The sequence below is a fragment of the Cebus imitator genome, unplaced genomic scaffold (assembly GCF_001604975.1).
Source record: "Cebus imitator isolate Cc_AM_T3 unplaced genomic scaffold, Cebus_imitator-1.0 Scaffold32, whole genome shotgun sequence".
In the NCBI taxonomy this organism is placed as follows: Eukaryota; Metazoa; Chordata; class Mammalia; order Primates; family Cebidae; genus Cebus; species Cebus imitator.
The window spans coordinates 8308308-8328245 of record NW_016107347.1 but is presented as its reverse complement, the minus strand read 5'-3'; the positions used below and the strand labels follow the sequence as shown (position 1 = coordinate 8328245).

The 19938-nt window shown below is 35.9% G+C and overlaps 1 protein-coding gene across 2 annotated transcripts in view; it reads right to left on the bottom strand.

Moving 5' to 3' along the window:
- FILIP1 (filamin A interacting protein 1) overlaps positions 1–19938 on the bottom strand; it is a 199929-nt gene that overhangs the window by 114664 nt on the left and 65327 nt on the right. For both annotated transcript variants that reach the window (XM_017524327.2, XM_017524328.2), the window contains exon 2: positions 9653–9934. In XM_017524327.2, the coding sequence (XP_017379816.1) occupies positions 9653–9928 (276 nt within the window). In that variant the 5' untranslated portion in view covers positions 9929–9934. The remainder of the gene's footprint in view (positions 1–9652; positions 9935–19938) is intronic.

Here is a 19938-nt window from a genome sequence, read left to right as displayed (position 1 = left end):
TTTAGTATTCCCCTCTGCAACCATTCAGCATCTACATAATCATCCTCAGGACTACCACTCACTTTCAGCAGCACATAACTTTGTCTGTTCCTTGATGAGAAAGCTGAGGCTTTAGGGGATCTACCTCAACTGCCCACCCCTCATATGCAAATGTCAGTCCCACTCATCTTTCCTCCTTCCATCACAGAAGAAGGGTCTCTTTCCTTTTCAAGACCAAAACCAAGTTCAATCCAAATCGCACTTTTGGTTCCCCTCCTCCTATAGCTTCCAAGATGCTGTCATCAAAAATTCTTTCTCTTTTCTATATCCTTGACTCTGCTTTTTTCTTGTCCTGCAACCTCTTAACCTATAAACACAGTAAAGTATCTTTTATCACTAAAACGGTGAGTTGATCTGAGTTTCCCTCTAGTTACTCTTACCCTTCTATACCTTTCTCATTCAAACTCTCCAGATAACATCTACATTGACTAAGCTTAGTAACGACAACAACTCCATAGGGTAGGAAATATCCCCATTAGACACATGGGGAGTAAACTGAGGCCCAGAGTCAACACTAATAAAGTCAACTACCAAACCTTTTCGATTCTATCATATTTCCCCATAGGACTTGGCATTCAAGTCACAGTGTTTTGGCCTTTTACTTTTTAATAATCCCATGTTTCACTTAAAGCTTCAAAGTAGAGAAAAGCAACATGATGATTTCAAATCCAGAAGCCAACAAATGTAGGCCTACTCTTTAGCCTACTCTGTGCCATGCAAATAATTTACACTAATCTAAAGAAGAGGGAAAATTGGCTTCTCTGGCTGTTTAAAACAACAACAATGAACAAACAAAAAACCCAGAAAATCTAATTATTACAAAAAAAAAAGTTTTTCTAAATTATTTATTTAACTTTCCTTCATTTATCAACCCACTGAAAATGGGCTTAACCTCACTAAAACTGCTCTGACAAATGTTCCCAAAAAGCTTCAAATTAACAAACCCAAGGAATGCCCTTCAGTCCTGCCTGATAGGCCTTTCTGCTGATTTGACTAACTAAAGCTCTCCTTGATACTCTTTCATCTTTACTCCCCTGACTTCTGCATCACTCTACTCCCCTGGAATCCTTACACCTTCTGACTATTTTGATGGGTCAGGGGTACCTCCTATTTTTAGTCTCTAACTGGGGGGGGTATCATCTTACCTCCACAAAATACTACTTCACTAACGCCAGACTATTCATCAATGACCATGGCCCACTCTGTTTGATTCTGCTCATGTTGGTCCCTATCCTCATCTCTATCTGCCCAAAGCCCAACAACTCTTCAAAGTTCAAATTTTTAGTGAAGCTCTTATATTTTCATAATCTTTCCCTCCTTTGTACTCCTGTAATTTACATTGCAATTACTCAATACAATACTCATTGCTGTATATTCTCATCTATCCTACCAAGTCATGAGCCCCTTCTTAATGGTTGCTGTAATATCTAGTGCCCAAAACCATACTTGGCACATAAGTAGGAGCTCATCAAATACAAGTATTATGATTATTCATCTTTGCATTCCTCAGATCTCTGAAATGGCAATGTTTCTTAAATATTGCAAGATCAATCAATTTTGAATTAATTAATTATTTATTAATTAAAGCCCAAAGAATGAAAGAAGCACAGACAGGAGGCTCACCTATATTCGGTGGTGAAGAGGAAAAGAGAAATATTGTGTGTGTGTATATATATATATATATTTAGTAGGAGAAAAGGCATACAAATTTATTTATCACATATACACAGGAGCCTTCACAATGAAGACCCAGCTACTCAATGCAGTGCAGAAGCTTATAAACCATCTTGAGGTTATAGAAAGAATGAGAGCTTGGATCCTGATAAAACAGGTTATAGAAGAGGGGGAAGAGGAATTCTATTAAGGGGCAATACAGGATTAACTTGCAAATTGTTCTTTTTGGAATTTAAATGATAAAAGGGTCTGTTCAGGTGTGGTTATATCTTGGTAAGAAAAAACAATTGTTCTTGGTGGGTCTGGATCTTAGGCAGCTAAAGAAACTTCAGCTTCTTGGAGAGGTGCAAGAAAGACTAGTGAACAATATTTTTAAAAATGGCTCGGAAACCCAAAAGAATGTGTTTATGAGTTAAGAAGTTACAGAAAAGAAGAAGCTTCTAACAATCCACAAATTATCTGTTTTATAAATTATTTTTCAAATATACAACAAACTTTCTGTCATTCACTCAGGATGAAGGGAGATTTCTCAACATGTCAGTGACTTTGTCTCTGACTTAGCCTGGAAAATACCAGTGCCAAATGGAAGGGCAGTGCACTAACCTGCTGTGTTATCCAGTTTACTCTGTGCCTCCTTATACACAGGCAGAAGGGAGCTAACTATAACAACAAAGGGAAAAACAATTAAACCCAATTTAAGTCATTTTTTTCTAAAATGTAGCCAAGTAAAAATATCAAGAGAATTTATTATATAAAATGGCTTTTTTTTTTTTTGCTTCAAGAAAAAGAATTAATATGTGCCTTGTTCTTGAATCATTCCACAAGAATATCCTTTTGCCAGATCTTCTATGTTATGGCTTTTTGATATAGACACCATTTCCTTCGAACTTTTGTCATTTTTAGTACAGCCAAGTTTACTCACTTTTTAAAAGTGCTACTTTGGGATAAATACAACAGAAAATTAATCACGGTGCCCAAAAGATGAACCAGGGGTACTATTTCATTACTTTCAGTTTAGACTGGGAAATATGCAACTGGTTTTTCACCCAGAGAGTAAGAATGTTCCAATTTATTAGAAAGTAGTTAGTATTGGAAGTGGTTACTGACAGAAGTATAATAATGGAAACCATCCCAGATACTTCATGCAGGCAATGCAGGCCAGTCATTGTGCTGAGATGACAGGGCTGCATCTGCTGAGGTGTGGCTTAAAAATTCTGAAAAACGTTCTCTTCAAGAGAAGGTTTACATTACCGGTTCTAGACAAGACTCCCTAAAACGCAAAATCTGTAGGAGATCCAACTCCATTTCTAATACATATCCATTAAAGGTGTACTTCAAGAGTTCATGGGATACCTAGATAGGCAAACAAAACAGCAAATGTGCATATTTTGCAAAGAGCCAAGGCCTACAATAAAGGTCATGCTGTTTATAATATTGGCTCAACAATTTTCCGTAGATCACATAACAGGTACCAAAAGTGGCAGGGCACTGGTGTACCAAAAAACGCATAGAATTGTCTACAGTGTCCAAAATGTTGGATATAGTGTTGGAGAGAATGAGAGAGATCAAAAAGGAGTCTGAAAAGGAGAAAATTGGCATGACACGCCTGAAGGAATCTCCATCTCTTCCTTTTCCCCAAGTCACTTTTAAGGCATACCCCCTAAAGGCAGGCTTGATCTTGGTCCCATCTCTCCAATATATAAGCTATTTTCTTTGTGTATCATCCTATTTCTTTCTACCTGGAGATCTGATCCCCAAAGGCTGCACTGTTACACAACTCCAGAAGACACCGTCCTTAGAGTAGTGAATACAAAGCCTCCCAGAGTTATGCAGTGCCCAGCTCACATGGCTATGTATCATCCCTGACTGCTGCCATTTTTCTGATTATCTAGATTGCACCATATTTTGAGGCTCAGATCCCATTTTGTCTCCCTGGTGTAAAAAAAAAAGTCTTAAACTTCTCTTACCTAAAAAGTTCATTTGTTCACAAAATAGCTTCAGTCTGTAAGTTTACAATGTGCATCTACTTTAAAGAAATTAGGGAGGCCTAGAATAAATGAAAGGTCCTGGAACCCAACTGCTCTTGAACCTCCATGGAAAGTAAGTGATATAATGGGAAGGTCATTCAACAGGAGGACAGGAAATTTGGATCTAGAATTCTACATTGCTGTGTGACCTTGGGCAAGTCACAAAACTTGTTTGTGGCTTTCATATTTGTAATGTAAAGAAGGTGAGGTACATAAGACGCCTTAAAGGTACCTTATAGTTTTAATATTTTACAGAACCTTGAAACCTCCTTTGCCAAGATTATGACAATGAGAGGACTCCAGCGTGGCTGACTCTTATCTTGCTTCTAGCCTCACAAGCTGGCTGACCTCACTAATTCCTGGACATAAGCCAAGCTAACTGTGGGAAGAATTTACAGTTTAACTTGGAAGCAAGGATGATAATAGTCCCTCCTAAAACTAACCCCTTCCTATCTTAGGAACCTATAACTAATGAAAAACCATGAAACTAAGATTAGGGGAGGGCCCTGAATTCTGCTAAAATGGAGGCATAGTTTCTATAATTCCTTACTGCTCAGGAGTCATGTGGCCAGAGATCACAAGATTTGGGACTTCCCTAATTGCTCCTATAGATAACACCACTATTGTAGAACTTAAGACTGGTGTTTTGAGATGTTTTTCAAATTTTTACATTCTGGCAACTGACGGACCCCAACTGGACCCATAACTCATGACTCCGTCAGTCCTGTGGCCCCCACCCAGAAGCACAAGACCTATTTTCCACACCCCTATAATTCTATTCCCAACCAATCAGCAGCACCCATTCCCTATCCCCTTGCCCACCAAATTATCCATAAAAATCTTAGCCCCTGAGTTCTCAGGGAGACTGACTTGCTTACCAACTCCAGTCCTTCCACATAACCAGCCTTGTGTTAAACTGTTTTTCTGCTGCAATACCACAATTTCAGAAAGTTGGTTTTCTTTATGTAGCAAGCATGAAGTACACATCAGGCAATTATAACCTCCAAACACCACTTCCAGAGTAAGGGCATCTGAGTCATATAAAGTCACCCCATTAAAAGAGAGCAATATGTGGTCTTTGGAGATCTGGGAGACAACTCATTAAATGCTCCATACATATCAAGCCAGATGACACACAGCCTGAGCTGACGGTAACTTACCTCATAAGATATAGTCCTGCTTCTCCTCCCAGCACCAGCATTTCAGAAAGATTTTTTTTTCCATATCTTTAGTCTGGCAAACATAGCACATGACTTCCACATTTTTTTTTAGATTTTTTTCTTTTTTATTATACTTTGAGTTCTGGGATACATGTGCAGAATGTGCAGGTTTGTTACATAGGTATACATGTGCCATGGTGGTTTGCTGCGCCCATCAACCCATCATCTACGTTAGGTATTTCTCCTAATGCTATCCCTCCCTTTGCCACACTCCACAACAGGCCCCAGTGTGTGATGTTCCCCTCTCTGTGCCCATATGTTCTCATTGTTCAACTCCCACTTAGGAGTGAGAACAAGTGGTGTTTGGTTTTCTGTTCCTGTGTTAGTTTGCTGAGAATGATGGTTTCCAGCTTCATCCATGTCCCTGCAAAGGACATGAACTCATTCGTTTTTTGGCTGCATAATATTCCATGGTATATATGTGCCACATTTTCTTTATCCAGTCTAACACTGATGGGCATTTGGGTTGGTTCCAAATTTGCTATTTTTGTTGGTTCCATTTTTTGCTATCGTGAATAGTGCTGCAATAAACATACATGTGCATGTGTCTTTATAATAGAATGATTTATAATCATTTGAGTAAAAACCCAGTAATGAGATTGCTGGGTCAAGTGGTGTTTCTAGTTCTAGATCCTTGAAGTACTGCCACACTGTCTTTCACAATGGTTGAACTAATTTACACTCCCACCAACAGCGTAAGAACGTTCCTATTTCTCCACATCCTCTCCAGCATCTGTTGTTTCCTGACTTTTTTTTTTTTTTTTTTTGAGACAGAGTTTCACTCTTGTTGCTCCGGCGGGAGTGCAATGGTGCGATCTCTGCTCACCACAACCTCTGCTTCCCAGGTTCAAGGGATTCTCCTGCCTCAGCCTCCCGAGTAGCTGGAATTACAGGCACACACCACTATGCCCCACTACTTTTTGTATTTTTAGTAGATACAGGGTTTCACCATATTGGTCAAGCTGGTCTCAAACTCCCTACCTCAGGTGATCCACCCACCTCAGCCTCCCAAACTGCTGGGATTGGTATGAGTCACCATGCCTGGCCTGTTTCCTGACTTTTTAAGATCACCATTCTAACTGGTGTGAGATGGTATCTCACTGTGGTTTTGATTTGCATTTCTCTAATGACCAGTGATAATGAGCTATTTTTCATAAGTTTGTGGGCCACATAAATGTCTTTTGAAAAGTGGCTGTTCATATCCTTTGCCCACTTTCTGATGGGGTTGTTTTTTTTCTTGTAAATTTTTTTAAGTTCCTTGCAGCTTCTGTATATTAGCCCTTTGTCAGATGGATAGATTGCAAAATTTTTCTCCCATTCTCTAGGTTACTTATTTACTCTGATAATAGTTTATTTTGCTTTGCAAAAGCTCTTTAGTTTAATTAGATCCCATTTGTCAATTTTGGCTTTTGTTGCCATTGCTTTTGGTGTTTTAGTCATGAAGTCTTTGCCCATGCCAATGTCCTGAATGGTATTGCCTAGGTTTTCTTCCATGGTTTTTATGGGTTTAGGTCTTACAAACATAAGATTTAAACAATCTTTAATCCATCTTGAGTCAATTTTTGTATAAGGTGTAAGGAAGGGGTCCAGTTTCAGTTTTCTGCACATGGCTAGCCAGTTTTCTCAACACCATTTATTAAATAGGGAATCGTTTCCCCATTGCTTGTTTTTGTCAGGTATGTCAAAGATCAGTTACTTGTAGACGTGTGGTATTACTTCCGAGGCCTCTGTTCTGTTACATTGGTCTATATATCTGTTTTGGTACCAGTACTATGCTATTTTGGTTACTGCAGGCTTGCAGTATAGTTTGAAGTCCGGCAGTGTGATGCCTCCAGCTTCATTCTTTTTGCTCAAGATTGTCTTGGTTATGTGAGCTCTCTCATGATTCCATATAAAGTTTAAAGTGTTTTTTTCCAGTTCTGTGGAGAAGGTCATTGGTAGCCTGATGGGGATAGCATTGAATCTATAAATTACTTTGGGCAGTATGACCATTTTCATATTGATTCTTCCTATCCATGAGCATGGAATGTTTTTCCATTTGTTTGTGTCCTCTCTTATTTTCTTGAGCAGTGGTTTGTAATTCTCCTTGAAGAGATCCTTTACATCCCTTGTTAGTTGTATTCCTAGGTATTTTATTCTCTTTGTAGCAATTGTGAATGGGAGTTCACTCATGACCTGACTCTCTGTCTATTATTGGTGTATACGAATGCTTGTGATTTTTGCACATTGGTTTTTATTCTGAGACTTTGCTGAAATTGCTTGTCAGCTTATGGAGTTTTTGAGCTGAGACGACGGGGTTTTCTAAACATACAGTCATGTCATCTGCACACAGAGATAATTTAACTTCCTCTCTTCCTATTTGAATACTCTTTCTTTGTCTTGCTTGATTGGCCTGGCCAGAACTTCCCATGCTATGTTGAGTAGGAGTGTTGAGAGAGGGCATCCTTGTTCTATGTTGGTTTTCAAAGAGAATGCTTCCAGCTTTTGCCCATTCAGTATGATATTGGCTGGTAACTTCCACATTTTCACTAGTCCACTCACATTGCTAATGTCAACTCCCTCCCACTGTTAAGTACAACACTCCCCCATGTGACAATGCTACTAGAAGACAGGTGTCTGCTACTATAAGAATATATATATATATATATATATATATATATATATATATATTTATAGCTCTAAATATAGGAGCAGTCTCACTTTAAACAAATCTAACATAGTTAAATCTGCATTTCTAAGGACATATGCTTATATATATGGACTTGTATATGTGTGTGTGCATCTATATATGGAATAGATTATCTGCTTTGCAAATCACTTAGCCATGGAATTCCTTAAAATACCAAGTCCTTCATTTATCTTTCTCTTCATTGCCTCCCACATAAATGATGTCTTGCACTTTTTACTTATTGATAGCTGCTCCATAATATATCTGTTATTTAATTTAGTATATTGTATTTATAAAGATTAATGGAAAGCAAAATGCATGTCTTTGGAGACTTCTGACTAATTTCTTTAATATCTCAGAAGTCTGAGTTTATATTTTGCATAGCCAGGATCTGAAACCATATCTAGCACCACTATGAACATAAAAATCACATGAATCTTAAATACTTTCCAGAGTTTAACATGATATAACAGTATAACAGCCTTATACAGAAATTAGAGTCTGCAAGAGCCACTGGCTTTGCAAGAGCCTCCATGGATGGAGAGAAGTGAGCTAATGATGTTGTTTTGTGAAGGTTTCTAAGGCAAAATTGTACCTTTCACTCAGGTCAATAGCTTCAGCTAGGGCCAGCTTAAATGGTGAAGTAATTCTGCCTCTGTACACAACAATTGTTAATAAACAAAAATACTAACCACATTTTTGGGAGTGATTAAGTTATTTTTAGTAACAGTGGTTGCTCTAGAATATTTTATCTTTTGCTGTGAAATGCCAACATGATTTTTCTCAGTCTGTAAATGGTAAGCTCAATCATATTTGTTTGTTAGTTTAAACACCAGTTTTGTATGTTATTTGTTTTTCTTTACCCCAGGGGTTTCCTTATCTGTATACACACAGAGATGATAACAGGAACAGAGTGACTCACTCTAGTTTAGAGTAGGTTGCAATTATCTCTCAAAAGCTAACAGTATCCATAAGCCAACAAGGATTTTATTTCATGCAATTGTTATTAATATTATTCCTTCAGAGGCTCATGCAAGCTAAGAAACTAATAAAAACAAAAATGAAAATAGTAGCTCCTCTTTCTAAGTTATATTCTTCTCGGGAAAAAAAAAAAAAAAAGTATTCTTTCTCTACTTCCAGAAATCTACTTGTTCAAGGCTCAAAAATTCAGAAGAATCCTGACTTCCTGCCTGCCTCCTGGGTCCCTAGAAATACAAACTTAATGGGAGGGAGGGACCTGGCTCATGGCAACTAAATAAGATTGCTGGGGGTGACAGAGGAAAGAGCATAGGATGAAGAATCAGGAAGGCTGAGATGAGATCTAGACAAACCTTTAATCCTTCTAGGCCTCAGATTATTCATTTATAAAATACAGATGATATCCACATTTTTATTGTGATCATATGAGATAGTAGATTTGAAAATGCTTAGGAAACTATTAGGTACTTCATAATGAATGCAATGCTCTGCTTATTTGTGTGCATCTCATCTCCTATGATGTTATAGAATATTGAGGCTGAAAGTTAAAAAAAAAAAAGAGAGAAAAGACTGTGTAATAAGGCTAGTTTCAAGAAGGCCTTTTTTTTTTGCCTCTATTTCCCCGTCTCTCTTTTACTCTACCTTCTAGAAAAATAACAAAAGTAACAATTGACCTTAACTTTCCATTTTAATCATCACTGTATTTCTGCATTTTTCTGTCACAGTCAATGTCTAAATTAGATAACCTAATTGATTACCTACTGACTGAAAGGGCCTGTATTAAATCATTATCAAAATCATATAATGAAGAAATTTTATGCTTTTAGGGAAGTTCAAAGTTAGAATTGGCACTTTTTCATTTATCATTCATTCAACAAATACTTGTTTCGTGAAAACTTGTGCCAGGCACTAGGGATTTAGACATAAGGGAAACATATCTTTTTCCCTATAAAGTTCATGATTCAGAGAGGGGAACAGATTTACATTCTCTTATTTTATAGCTTATAGAAACCAAAAATACAACAGTTGGGAAAGTTTGACTCTACCTGCAATTCCCCTTCCATTATACTGAGTAGTTGGATGAGGTCTTCTTTGGATAACTCCAGGGATTTCTTAGTCTTTCGTTCACTTTCTCCAGATGTTTTTAGGTGTCGTTTGACAGTTCCTGAGGCCATGACATCATCTTCCTTCCTATTTGATTTCCTCTTCTTTTTTGCATCTTCTGAGAGACTTTTTTCACCAGCATTGCTGATGATGGAAGGCTTGGGACAGGAGATATGCCCATCAGATGAATTTTCACCACCTTGGTTTCGAGATCTCATTCCCACCTACAACATATAAAAAAAAAAGATAAGATGTTCTTTACCACCATCAAAATTATTTTTGCCTAAATACTTAGAAACTTAAAGTAAATTTACCACAACACCAATAAAGAAAAATCAAATGAATATTTCATTAAAATTTTCAGGAAACCCCTTTGATGGCCTTCAGAAAAAATATAAGTAAGATTTTAACCTGACAAACCCCTCAAGCCAAATGATCAAGGTCAATATCAACAGTGCTAAGTCATATTGCTATTACACAGCCACCATAATAATATATCAATATTGGTTCATTAATTGTAACAAATGTTCTATACTATACAATTGGAGAATGTTAATTATAGAGGAAACTGGGTGTGGGGATATATGTGTATTATCTTTTATAATGTTATGAATCTAAAACTGACCTAAAATAAAATAAAAATAAATAAATAAGTAAAAACTGTTCTAAAATAAAATAAAAAGTATTTCAAGATAAAATAAAAAGTTTCTTTATTTGTCAGAAAATTCAAACCTGAAACCCTGCCAGGAACCAGCTGGATGTCACAGTGTGAAAAAAAAAAAAAAATAGGGTGGGGGCTTAAAATGGAGAGAGGAAAAGGGAAAAGCAAAGGGAAGAGGAGGATGGCGTCACTTTTAGTGATATGCAATTCTATTTTCTCATAGTCTCTATTTTAAAATCAGGTTTTTTAATGACATTTACAGTAATAAGAGCACAAAGAATTGGGAGAAATTGAATCGATTTCAAAATCAAAATTTAAAACAATATTTTGAGGTAAAATAAAAAAGACAAAGCAGTAGCTAAGATATTAACTTGTCCCATGAGAAGCACATTCAAGTCATTCCATGATGAATGCTTTATAGTTTCTCTATCAGTCTTTGAGCAAAAGAATTGTACCAACAGGTACGTTACAAGCAAACATACTGAACTCACAGGCTAGGTCTTAAAGTACTGTGAAGAGAGCTCTAATATCCTGGGGGTGTATTACAAAATTTGCCTAAACCCTTAAATATAGTAGATTAGCTCATGAGCTTATTTAAAAACTCACAGTATAAATAGCCCTTACCATGAACAGCTAAGCAACAAGTTTTCATCATTCATTCCAGATAAAATACAGTGACTTTGTTATCTGAAAGTAAATTTCCTTTATGAACCCAACCATACTTGAGAAACTAAGGAAAAATTTTTTAAAAAACATTAAGTTTGTAACACAAAACATAAACATGATGTGACGTTTTCTTTCAGACAGTGAATATCCAATTCTTCAAATGAATCTTGAAATCTACATTAATGCTCTTTTTTGAAAATTAAACTTATAAGCAAATAGACCCTCTTATGTATGTATGAACTTTCTACAGCACCCCAACTTTTAACAATATAAACCAAAGGAATGTTCCTTGATACTAGCACCCTGTTTTCTGGTTCACTCCATGATTAGTTTCCAATTTTAGAGTATCTTTTGTGCATCTCTAGTGAACAAAGAATAGAAGTTTCTTTGTAATGGAAGCCAGAGCACTTTAGAACAACCCTACTGTATTTTATCACAGCTTATTTGTGGGCAGAATGGGCTGACTTAAGCACCAAGCCAAAAAAAAAAAAGAAGTGATGAATGAAGAGTTTTGAATTTAACTCATGATGTGTTATGGCTTACAGCTAAGACACACGGACTTCCCAAATTGAACTATGATTCTGTACGACTTCATACCACATGTGAATTCCTTTTATCTGAAATAATTTTCTCTAAAAGATCTTAAAGCTTTTTGAGACGACATGTAAAATATTGATTTGACAACTTTAATTTAAATCATCAGTTAATAGAAGTCCCAGACAATAGTTCCCAAGGCACAGGAAGAGCTTAATCATACACAGTACTAATATCTGATTGTATTACGTATTTGTACCTTGTGTCCCTAAAACGTCTATGTCTATATAGGATCCATAGTATTAGGATATTCCTAAGAAGACAAATGTAATAACTATTCATATGTTACCTGCATTTACTCAATCACAATTATATCTGCAAACATACAGAAAATAAAGTCTATTTAGTATCAACTTTCTGTTTAGTTCTTTCTAAAAATGCCAGTCTGAAATTAATGTTTTAAAATAAATTTTATTATAGTATTATATTAATGACTTTTACAGAAAAAAATCCACTCATTTTAGAATTATCTAATTATTTTATATAATTATTCAGGTTAAAAGCTTAAGTTCCCCATTACCTTCTACATTAATTCACTTTAACTGATGGAAAATCTCATGTGATAGACCCATGATGTTAATTTTATCTTAACAAATATTTTTCTTTTGTGATACTGAAATTTCATATTAATTAGTTTTCCTTTGGCATGAGCATATAGATTTTTAGTTCTTTCTTGGTCAGATAAATGAGGTCTTCTATCTTCACAATAAAGTCAGCAATCAGCACCTGTTCTATCTCAGGAATACAGAAGTACTCAGCAATAACAAATGAATCCAGAATGTTTTAGCAAGGAATTAGCATCTATGAGGAAGATAAACATAACTTCTCAATAGAATAACTAAGTCTGTTATTGATAATGCCCACTTTAAAGTGCTTTATTCTATTTTGGAGGGAGAAGACATTAAAGCAATAAAGGGCTTGCATGTGTCAAATATAGTGACATTTATACCTTTATATTTTTAATAGCTCTCTTCATATTTTTAATAGCTCTTAAGTGTTACACAGTATAGGAAGCATTTTACATACAGTAACTTGTTTAATATTTATATCAACTCTGTGAAGTAGGTGCTATACTCAGGTTTATAGAAGAAGCTCTGAGGTTTAAATAAATTAAATATCTTTCTCTCGATCACACAGCTACTCCACCTGGATAGAAAAACTAGAATTTGAACTCAGGTCAGACATTAAATACTATCCACTATACAGCTTTCCTCTAAGTTCTTAAATACATGCTAATTGGAAGAGAAGAGATTCCTCATAAATCAGAGGATCAAGAAAAGTTACAGGCCAGACGAAGTGGCCCACGGCCATAATCCCAGCACTTTGGGAGGCTGAGGCAGGTGAACCAGCCTGGCCAACATGGCAAAACCCCGTCTCTACTAAAAATACAAAAATTAGCTAGAAGTGGTGGCGTGCAGCTGTAATCCCAGCTACTAGGGAGGCTGAGGCAGAAGAATTGCTTGAACCTGTAAGGCAGAGGTTACAGTGAGCTGAGATTGTGCCACTGCACTCCAGCCTGCGCAACAGAGCAAGATTTCTTCTCAAAATAAAAGAAAAAGCTACAAATGCTCACTAAGATGTTTTCTCACTTCACACTACAGAATTTGAGAAATCCATGTATATGTCTTCCTCAATAGACACTCTTGCAGCACTCACATAGCAATTTAAATTAGGTTACTGAGCAATAATTTGTTTTCTGAAATAATTAAACCTACTGTAGAACTTCTAAGATGATGAATCATTCAAAAGTCTTCCTGAGAAGCAATCTGGTCAATTATTAAGGGTACAGTTATGAAAACAGGATGTAAAGTGTGAACAGAGACAATTGCAGGCTTATTGTGTTAAAAGCCCTGGAGCTGAACAACAGTAAACACTTTGTCAGTGTTGGCCAAATCCTGTCTATTGTGCTTACAAGGGTTGCAGACAGGTAACAGAAAAGGCATCCAGAACTCCTTAGGCTTCTGTATAGCTGATTGCACAACTGCAAGTTTAAGACATGTAGATAACATTTTCTGAAAGAAGCCAAGAATGCCTTTGCATCACCCCAGTGTAAATCCTTTTAAAAAAGTTATTCCCAAGAAAAAGATATAAATAAACTGAAGATTCATATCAGGTTTTATGACCTTTTTTAAAAAAAATCAACATTAACTGGGGCACAGATGCTTCTCTTTGATAAGCAAATTATCTTAACAGAGTTCATAAAATATACTTACTTTCCATTTCATAGTAGTCAGCAATAATTTGCATGGAATTTGCTAACTAGAGTGTGAAGAAAAGAAAGACCAAATGTTATTCTGAAACTTCCTCTTTTAACTATGGTCCTCTCTCCTTTTTATTCCCCTGCTCCAGACCCTCCAGAGCATACTCTCAGATGAATAATATAACAGGAATCAGAAAATGTAAAGCCTTTTAGTCATTTATGCTGAACTAACAATTATTTCTAGAGCAAGTATTTTTTTGAACAAGAAAAGAAAAAAAAAAAAAGAAAAAAAAAATGTCTACAGCAATTCTAGCTCCCAGACTTCCTTAGCTCTTAAATCCTGTCCTTGAATTTTCCCTAGCACTCTCACCTTTGCCCTTGCTCCTTTCCAAATTTGTATTTTCCTGTTATGATTCAACATTGCTCAAAATACTCCCCATCCCACCACCAACAAAAACTTCTTTTCTGTATAAATTAGGTTTTGGCATCTTTCCTATGCTTCTCAGGTATCCAACCCCTATCTGCTCCTGGTTTTACTTTATCTATGTGTATTTTCAAGAACCTACCTAGTGCATAGAATGAGATGCCATAATAATTTTATATATTTAATTTCTATTTTAAATTACTTTATAGAATTATGAGGAAGAATTATCATAGTAGAAAAGGAAAGCACATAATTACAGAAAAGCTGAGATTTTACAATGTGGCCTGGCAAAAGGCCTGCTGCAAGTGGAGCTTCCAGAACATTACCACAGAACTATCCTGACTCCTTCTTACACATAAATGACAATACCCAAATCACCCAAAACTCAAAAAGGAAATATCTGTTCTAGTTTTATGTCATCAGTGAATTTTCACTTGCAAAAGACCAATTAAATCAACTAATTTCTTCCCCATCAATGCCAGATTACTTCCTAAGTGTGTTATCTTATTGGTTAAATCTGCATATAAACATCCCAACTCATAAAATGTTCAAATATTTCTCATTAGGTTATCATGTATTCTATAGTATATATTGCTCAGAAATGTTCCAAATTTGCCTTTAAATTTTTCTTTCTCCTCTTCATCCTATTTATGCAACAAGTCATGTAAAATATTTGTTTTACTTCTCATTACCTATACTTATTAAATCCTAAAAAAACTAAGGTTTTTATTTAAAGTATTTTTATCCTATTAGGGTAGATTTATGCAGACAAATTGAAAATTCCTCTAATTTCACAAAATGTTAGAATTCAGAGAAAGGGACTCTCTTGGAGTCACTGCAGTGATGTTGTCATCAAAAGGCCAAAGAAAATATTATAACTGTGGCAAAATAGAAAAATATTATTCTACTTCAGCTTAAAACTATGGTGAAATATTTTATGAAGTTCTGTTTAATATCCTTAAAGAACAATACCAGTAGGCCCAGAAAAATTTCCAGAAAAAAAGGACAAAAAATATAACAAGAGAATAGATCAGGAAACTCCCATGAAATAAGACATCTTTTTAGACTAGCATTCCTGAGTCTAAAAGAATGTACAATTTGAGTTTTAAACTTTGAATGGTAATATATGGCAACCGTTCTTACCAACATTTTGATTAAAATCCCCAAACTGATGGATTCTTTTATCATAATGTGTTCTGTAGCTGTCCTTTACTTTCCATTCCACTAACCATGACCTAGTATTGAGGATCCTCCACTTCACCAGAAACTGTATTTCCAGTCTTACCCTTCAATGCCTCCCATACATTTATCATGCTTGTTTAGTCACTGATTACAAATTATGTCTGGTATATTTTATTTCTATATCTTTGCTCATGAATTTATTTCCTAAAATGGCCTGTTCTTTCCTGGTACTCTTCAGGCCTCCTGTGACTATTCCAACACGTGCCAATTCTCCTTCCTGGGCAATTCTGTACACTTACTTGTTCTCTATATGAATTACTTGGTGCTTTTAACGCTTGCTTTTATTATTGTTATTGTTCCAAACATAATCTCTTTAAGGACATTTAATAAGACTTCTTCAAATCATCTAAATGCCAATTAATAGACATTATTTGATGGTTTGAATTTATGACATTTTACATATTAGAATATAGGTTTATAGAACTCATTGCTTCCAATTAAAATAACTGGATAAAATACAATTAAAAAGAAAGGACTATTTAGATACACTTGTTAACAGATGCCAAAAGCAATTAGTAATATTTGGAGAGATATCTCAAACTAAAATAATAAGTTTCATGATAGTTAACATGTACACTTTGGGATAAACATGGTGAATTAAAACTTGCATTTATTTCCACCCTTTCCTGAAACACACTAAAATAAAAATAAAGAAACGAAAGATGACAGATAAAATAGGAGTGTAAATGACAGCAGATGATGATGAGAGATGGTAACACAATTTTGGAGGATGGAAAGTCAATAGATAAATGGGGACTTACTTGGCACCTAAATGCTAGCAGTGAAGAAAGTAAAAGAGGTGCAAATTGTTCAATTTTCCTAATTACTCTCAAGCTAGGGATGTATTGGCTTCACAGGGCAGCAGGGTAAACAGGACACAGGTCCCAGATCCTTAAGTCATGGTGTATATTTAGGAAATACTCATGATATTTGAGTCCTGGGTGACTACAGCAAGATTCAAACCAGATCCCTCCAACTTGAGGCTGGAACTTCTTGTACTATATTCTTGTCACTGAGCCTGAAACATCAGCGCCCTTCCTCACTACTCCTTCCCACTGTCCCTCTACAACGTCTCTCTTCCCTACTTCAGCTGGTACTGACTTATTCCTCTGCGAAACTCCTGTAGCACATCTAGTTTGCACCACTCATTTATCACTTAATAATACTGCCTACTGTGGTTCTTGAATGGCTCCTGGTATTAGTCTTGTTGACTCCTCTATAATGCAGACAACTTTGCATAAGAATAGTGTTTCTATTTTATCTTCCTAAATTAACTGGCATGCTAGCCCCTCTACTCCTACAACTGAGGAAATTGAGGCTCAGATCACACAGCTGATCAATGGAATAGTTGGAACCAGGACTCAAGTCTCATGAGTATTTCCTAAACATAAACCTTGACTTCGAGATCTGTACTCTTGCAGCATGGGTATTACACTTCACTTACTTATACTCACTTCCAGTATCTATAAAAGGGTTTTTAATTATTTTCTTTTTTACTTCAATCACAGAAAAAGGCTACTTTGAATTATATAAAAGAGAAAAGCATTTAACTGTCTAGTAATACACTATTATATATAGTGGTGATGACATAATGACACCTTTTTCTGGTGTTTTCAACATCAGTGATTCCTGCTTGAACCTCAAGTACATTTTAAAATATTTTTATATTTATAATTCTTTATGATTATAATTCTAATGTCACTGTCACTACCGGACACAGCATGTAATACATAATCATTGATTAAATAAAAAAAGTACGACCCTCGAATTTAAGTGATTATGAACGTTCTTTTGTTTTCTGGTAAATTTTACCTTTACTTTTTCTACTTGACTACTATAATTTTTTCAGACATTTTAGTAGTACCATCTGGCTTCTGAAGAAAAGAGAATGTCACCATTTAGTTTAATTAAAGTCTCTAAACGTCTGGAAAATTACCAGACTCCTAGTTAGCCAGGACTAGAATTTCTTCCTGTATTTCATCAGGCTCAGAATTGAATAAGAATCAGTCATTTTCCTGCCACTAAGAAAACAGGACTATTGGTAGCCAGAAAGACATGTACCTTTGACATTATCTCAGCAGTCAATATTTGCTGAATTATTCTTAAATATTGCCTTTGTTTGCAATAACAATAGCTAACATTAAGTGCAGAGCTTATGATGTACTTAACCACCTGATACACATTGGTGCAAAAGTGACTACGGTTTTTGCATTGTTGAAATTTGCCATTTGATACTGGAATACATTCTTAAATAAATGTGTTTATGTTATACATCATTTTAAGGTACATTTCTTGCTTTTTTTTTTTTGCTAATGACTTACTACTTGCTATTTATTTTATATATATTTTAGACTATGGAAATGATGTTACAAAAAGCATATTCGAGGGATTTTGTTATTCAAGTTCAAAATGGGTAGTAAAGTAACAAAGACAACTGGCAACATCAACAACATGTTTGTTCCAGGAACTGCTAACAAACGTACAGTGCAGTGGTAGTTCAAGAAGTTTTACAAAGGAGATGAGAGCATTAAAGAAGAGGCGCACAGTGGCTGGCCGTCAGAAGTTGACAATGATTCTTTTACAAATACACAAGAAGTTGCTGAAGAACTCAATGTCGACCATTCTACAGTCATTTGGCACGTGAAGCAAACTGGAAAGGTGAAAAAGTTTGATAAGTGGGTGCCTCCCGGGCTGAGCAAAAATTTTAAAAAATCGTCATGCTGAATGAAGCATTGTCTTCTCTTATTCTATGCAATAACTATAAACCATTTCTCCACCTGATTGTGACGCACAAAGAAAAGTGGATTCTATACAACAACCGGCGATGACCAGCTCAGTGGTTGGACTGAGAAGAAGCTCCAAAGGACTTCCCAAAGCCAAATTTGCACCAAAAAAAGGTCACAGTCACTGTTTGGTGGTCTGTCGCCGGACTGAACTACTAAAGTTTTCAGAATCCTGGTGAAACCATTACATCTGAGAAATATGCTTAGCAAATCCATGTGATGCACCGAAAACTGTAATGCCTGCAGCTGGCCTTGGTCAACAGAAAGGGCCCAGTGCTTTGCAACAATGCCAGACCACACGTTGCAGAACCAGCCTTTCAAAAGTTGAATAAATTGGGCTAAGTTTTGCCATAATCACCTGACCTCTCGCCAACCTACTGCTACTTCGTCAACAATCTTGACAACTTTTTGCAGGGAAAACACTTCCACAACAGCAGGATCCAGAAAATACTTTCCAAGCGTTCATCGCATCCTGAAGCATGGATTTTTATGCTACAGGTATAAACAAACTTATTTCTCATTGGCAAAATGTGTTGATTGTAATCATTCCTATTTTGATTACTAAAGATGTGTTTGAGCTTAGTTGTAATAATTTAAAATTCACGGTCTGAAACCACAATTACTTTTGCACCTATCATTTCCTGACATACTGATGACAGCCTGGTAAAGCAAGTACTATAATTATTCTTCTTATAAGGAAAATGAGGCTTAAAGAATTGTAGTCATTTGCCCAAATGATATGGACAGCACCTGGGACAGCCTGAGCTAGAACACAGGTCTGTTTGGATTCTCCATGTGCAAGAAGTCTGAATGGAATTTGCCATCACATCAAGACTACTGCATACAAATGCATTTATAGTCACCTTGTCATGAGCTGAAATAAGTTTAGTCACAGGGCATAGCATCCCCCAAGATGTCTCAAACGATAATAAATGATAAAGAATCCCACTATTCCAGCGGAAATTTTTCTTAGTTGTGCAATAATTCTTTCTTCCAAGACCACATTCTCTTTCCCCACTTCTTCATCACACTGCCTTTCTGCTATTCAATACTTAAGGTTTTCAAAGGAGCTGAATGGTAACTTTGCCCTCACAGTCTTGACTTTTGACTTCTTGGATTGAGAAAATCATTAATACTTCAGAAACAGAACAATTTTATGACAACTGGATATGAGTAGAACTGGTTTTCAAAGGTAACTGAATTAAGAAAAGTTCTAGTTTGTGGATTATTCTATTAAGCCAACTGTACAAAATTTCCTGATAGAAAAATGTTTGTCTTTATATAGCAAATATTCTCAATTTTATTGCATTTTCCAGAAACTTGAGGCAAATCCCAATTGATGGTTCATGTTCATACGACAAGTTAAACTCCATGAGGTGAAAGACATGCAGTGGTTTAGATGACATCATTGCTTTATGCTGACAAAGGGAAAAAAAAAGAAATACAGCACAGATCACCCCATCTTTGTGGGGCTGATGACTTCATGTGTTCTAAACGCCTGCACATTCTTCAACTGTATTCAGGTGTCCTTTAAATGTCTTTACTTTCAAATCCCTAGAGCATTTCATAACATAAAAGAATAACTTAAAATCAGATGTAATGTATGAAGTCAAGTTGTGTCTTTTTTGAACTCCTCCTGACTTCTGTCTCTTCTAATT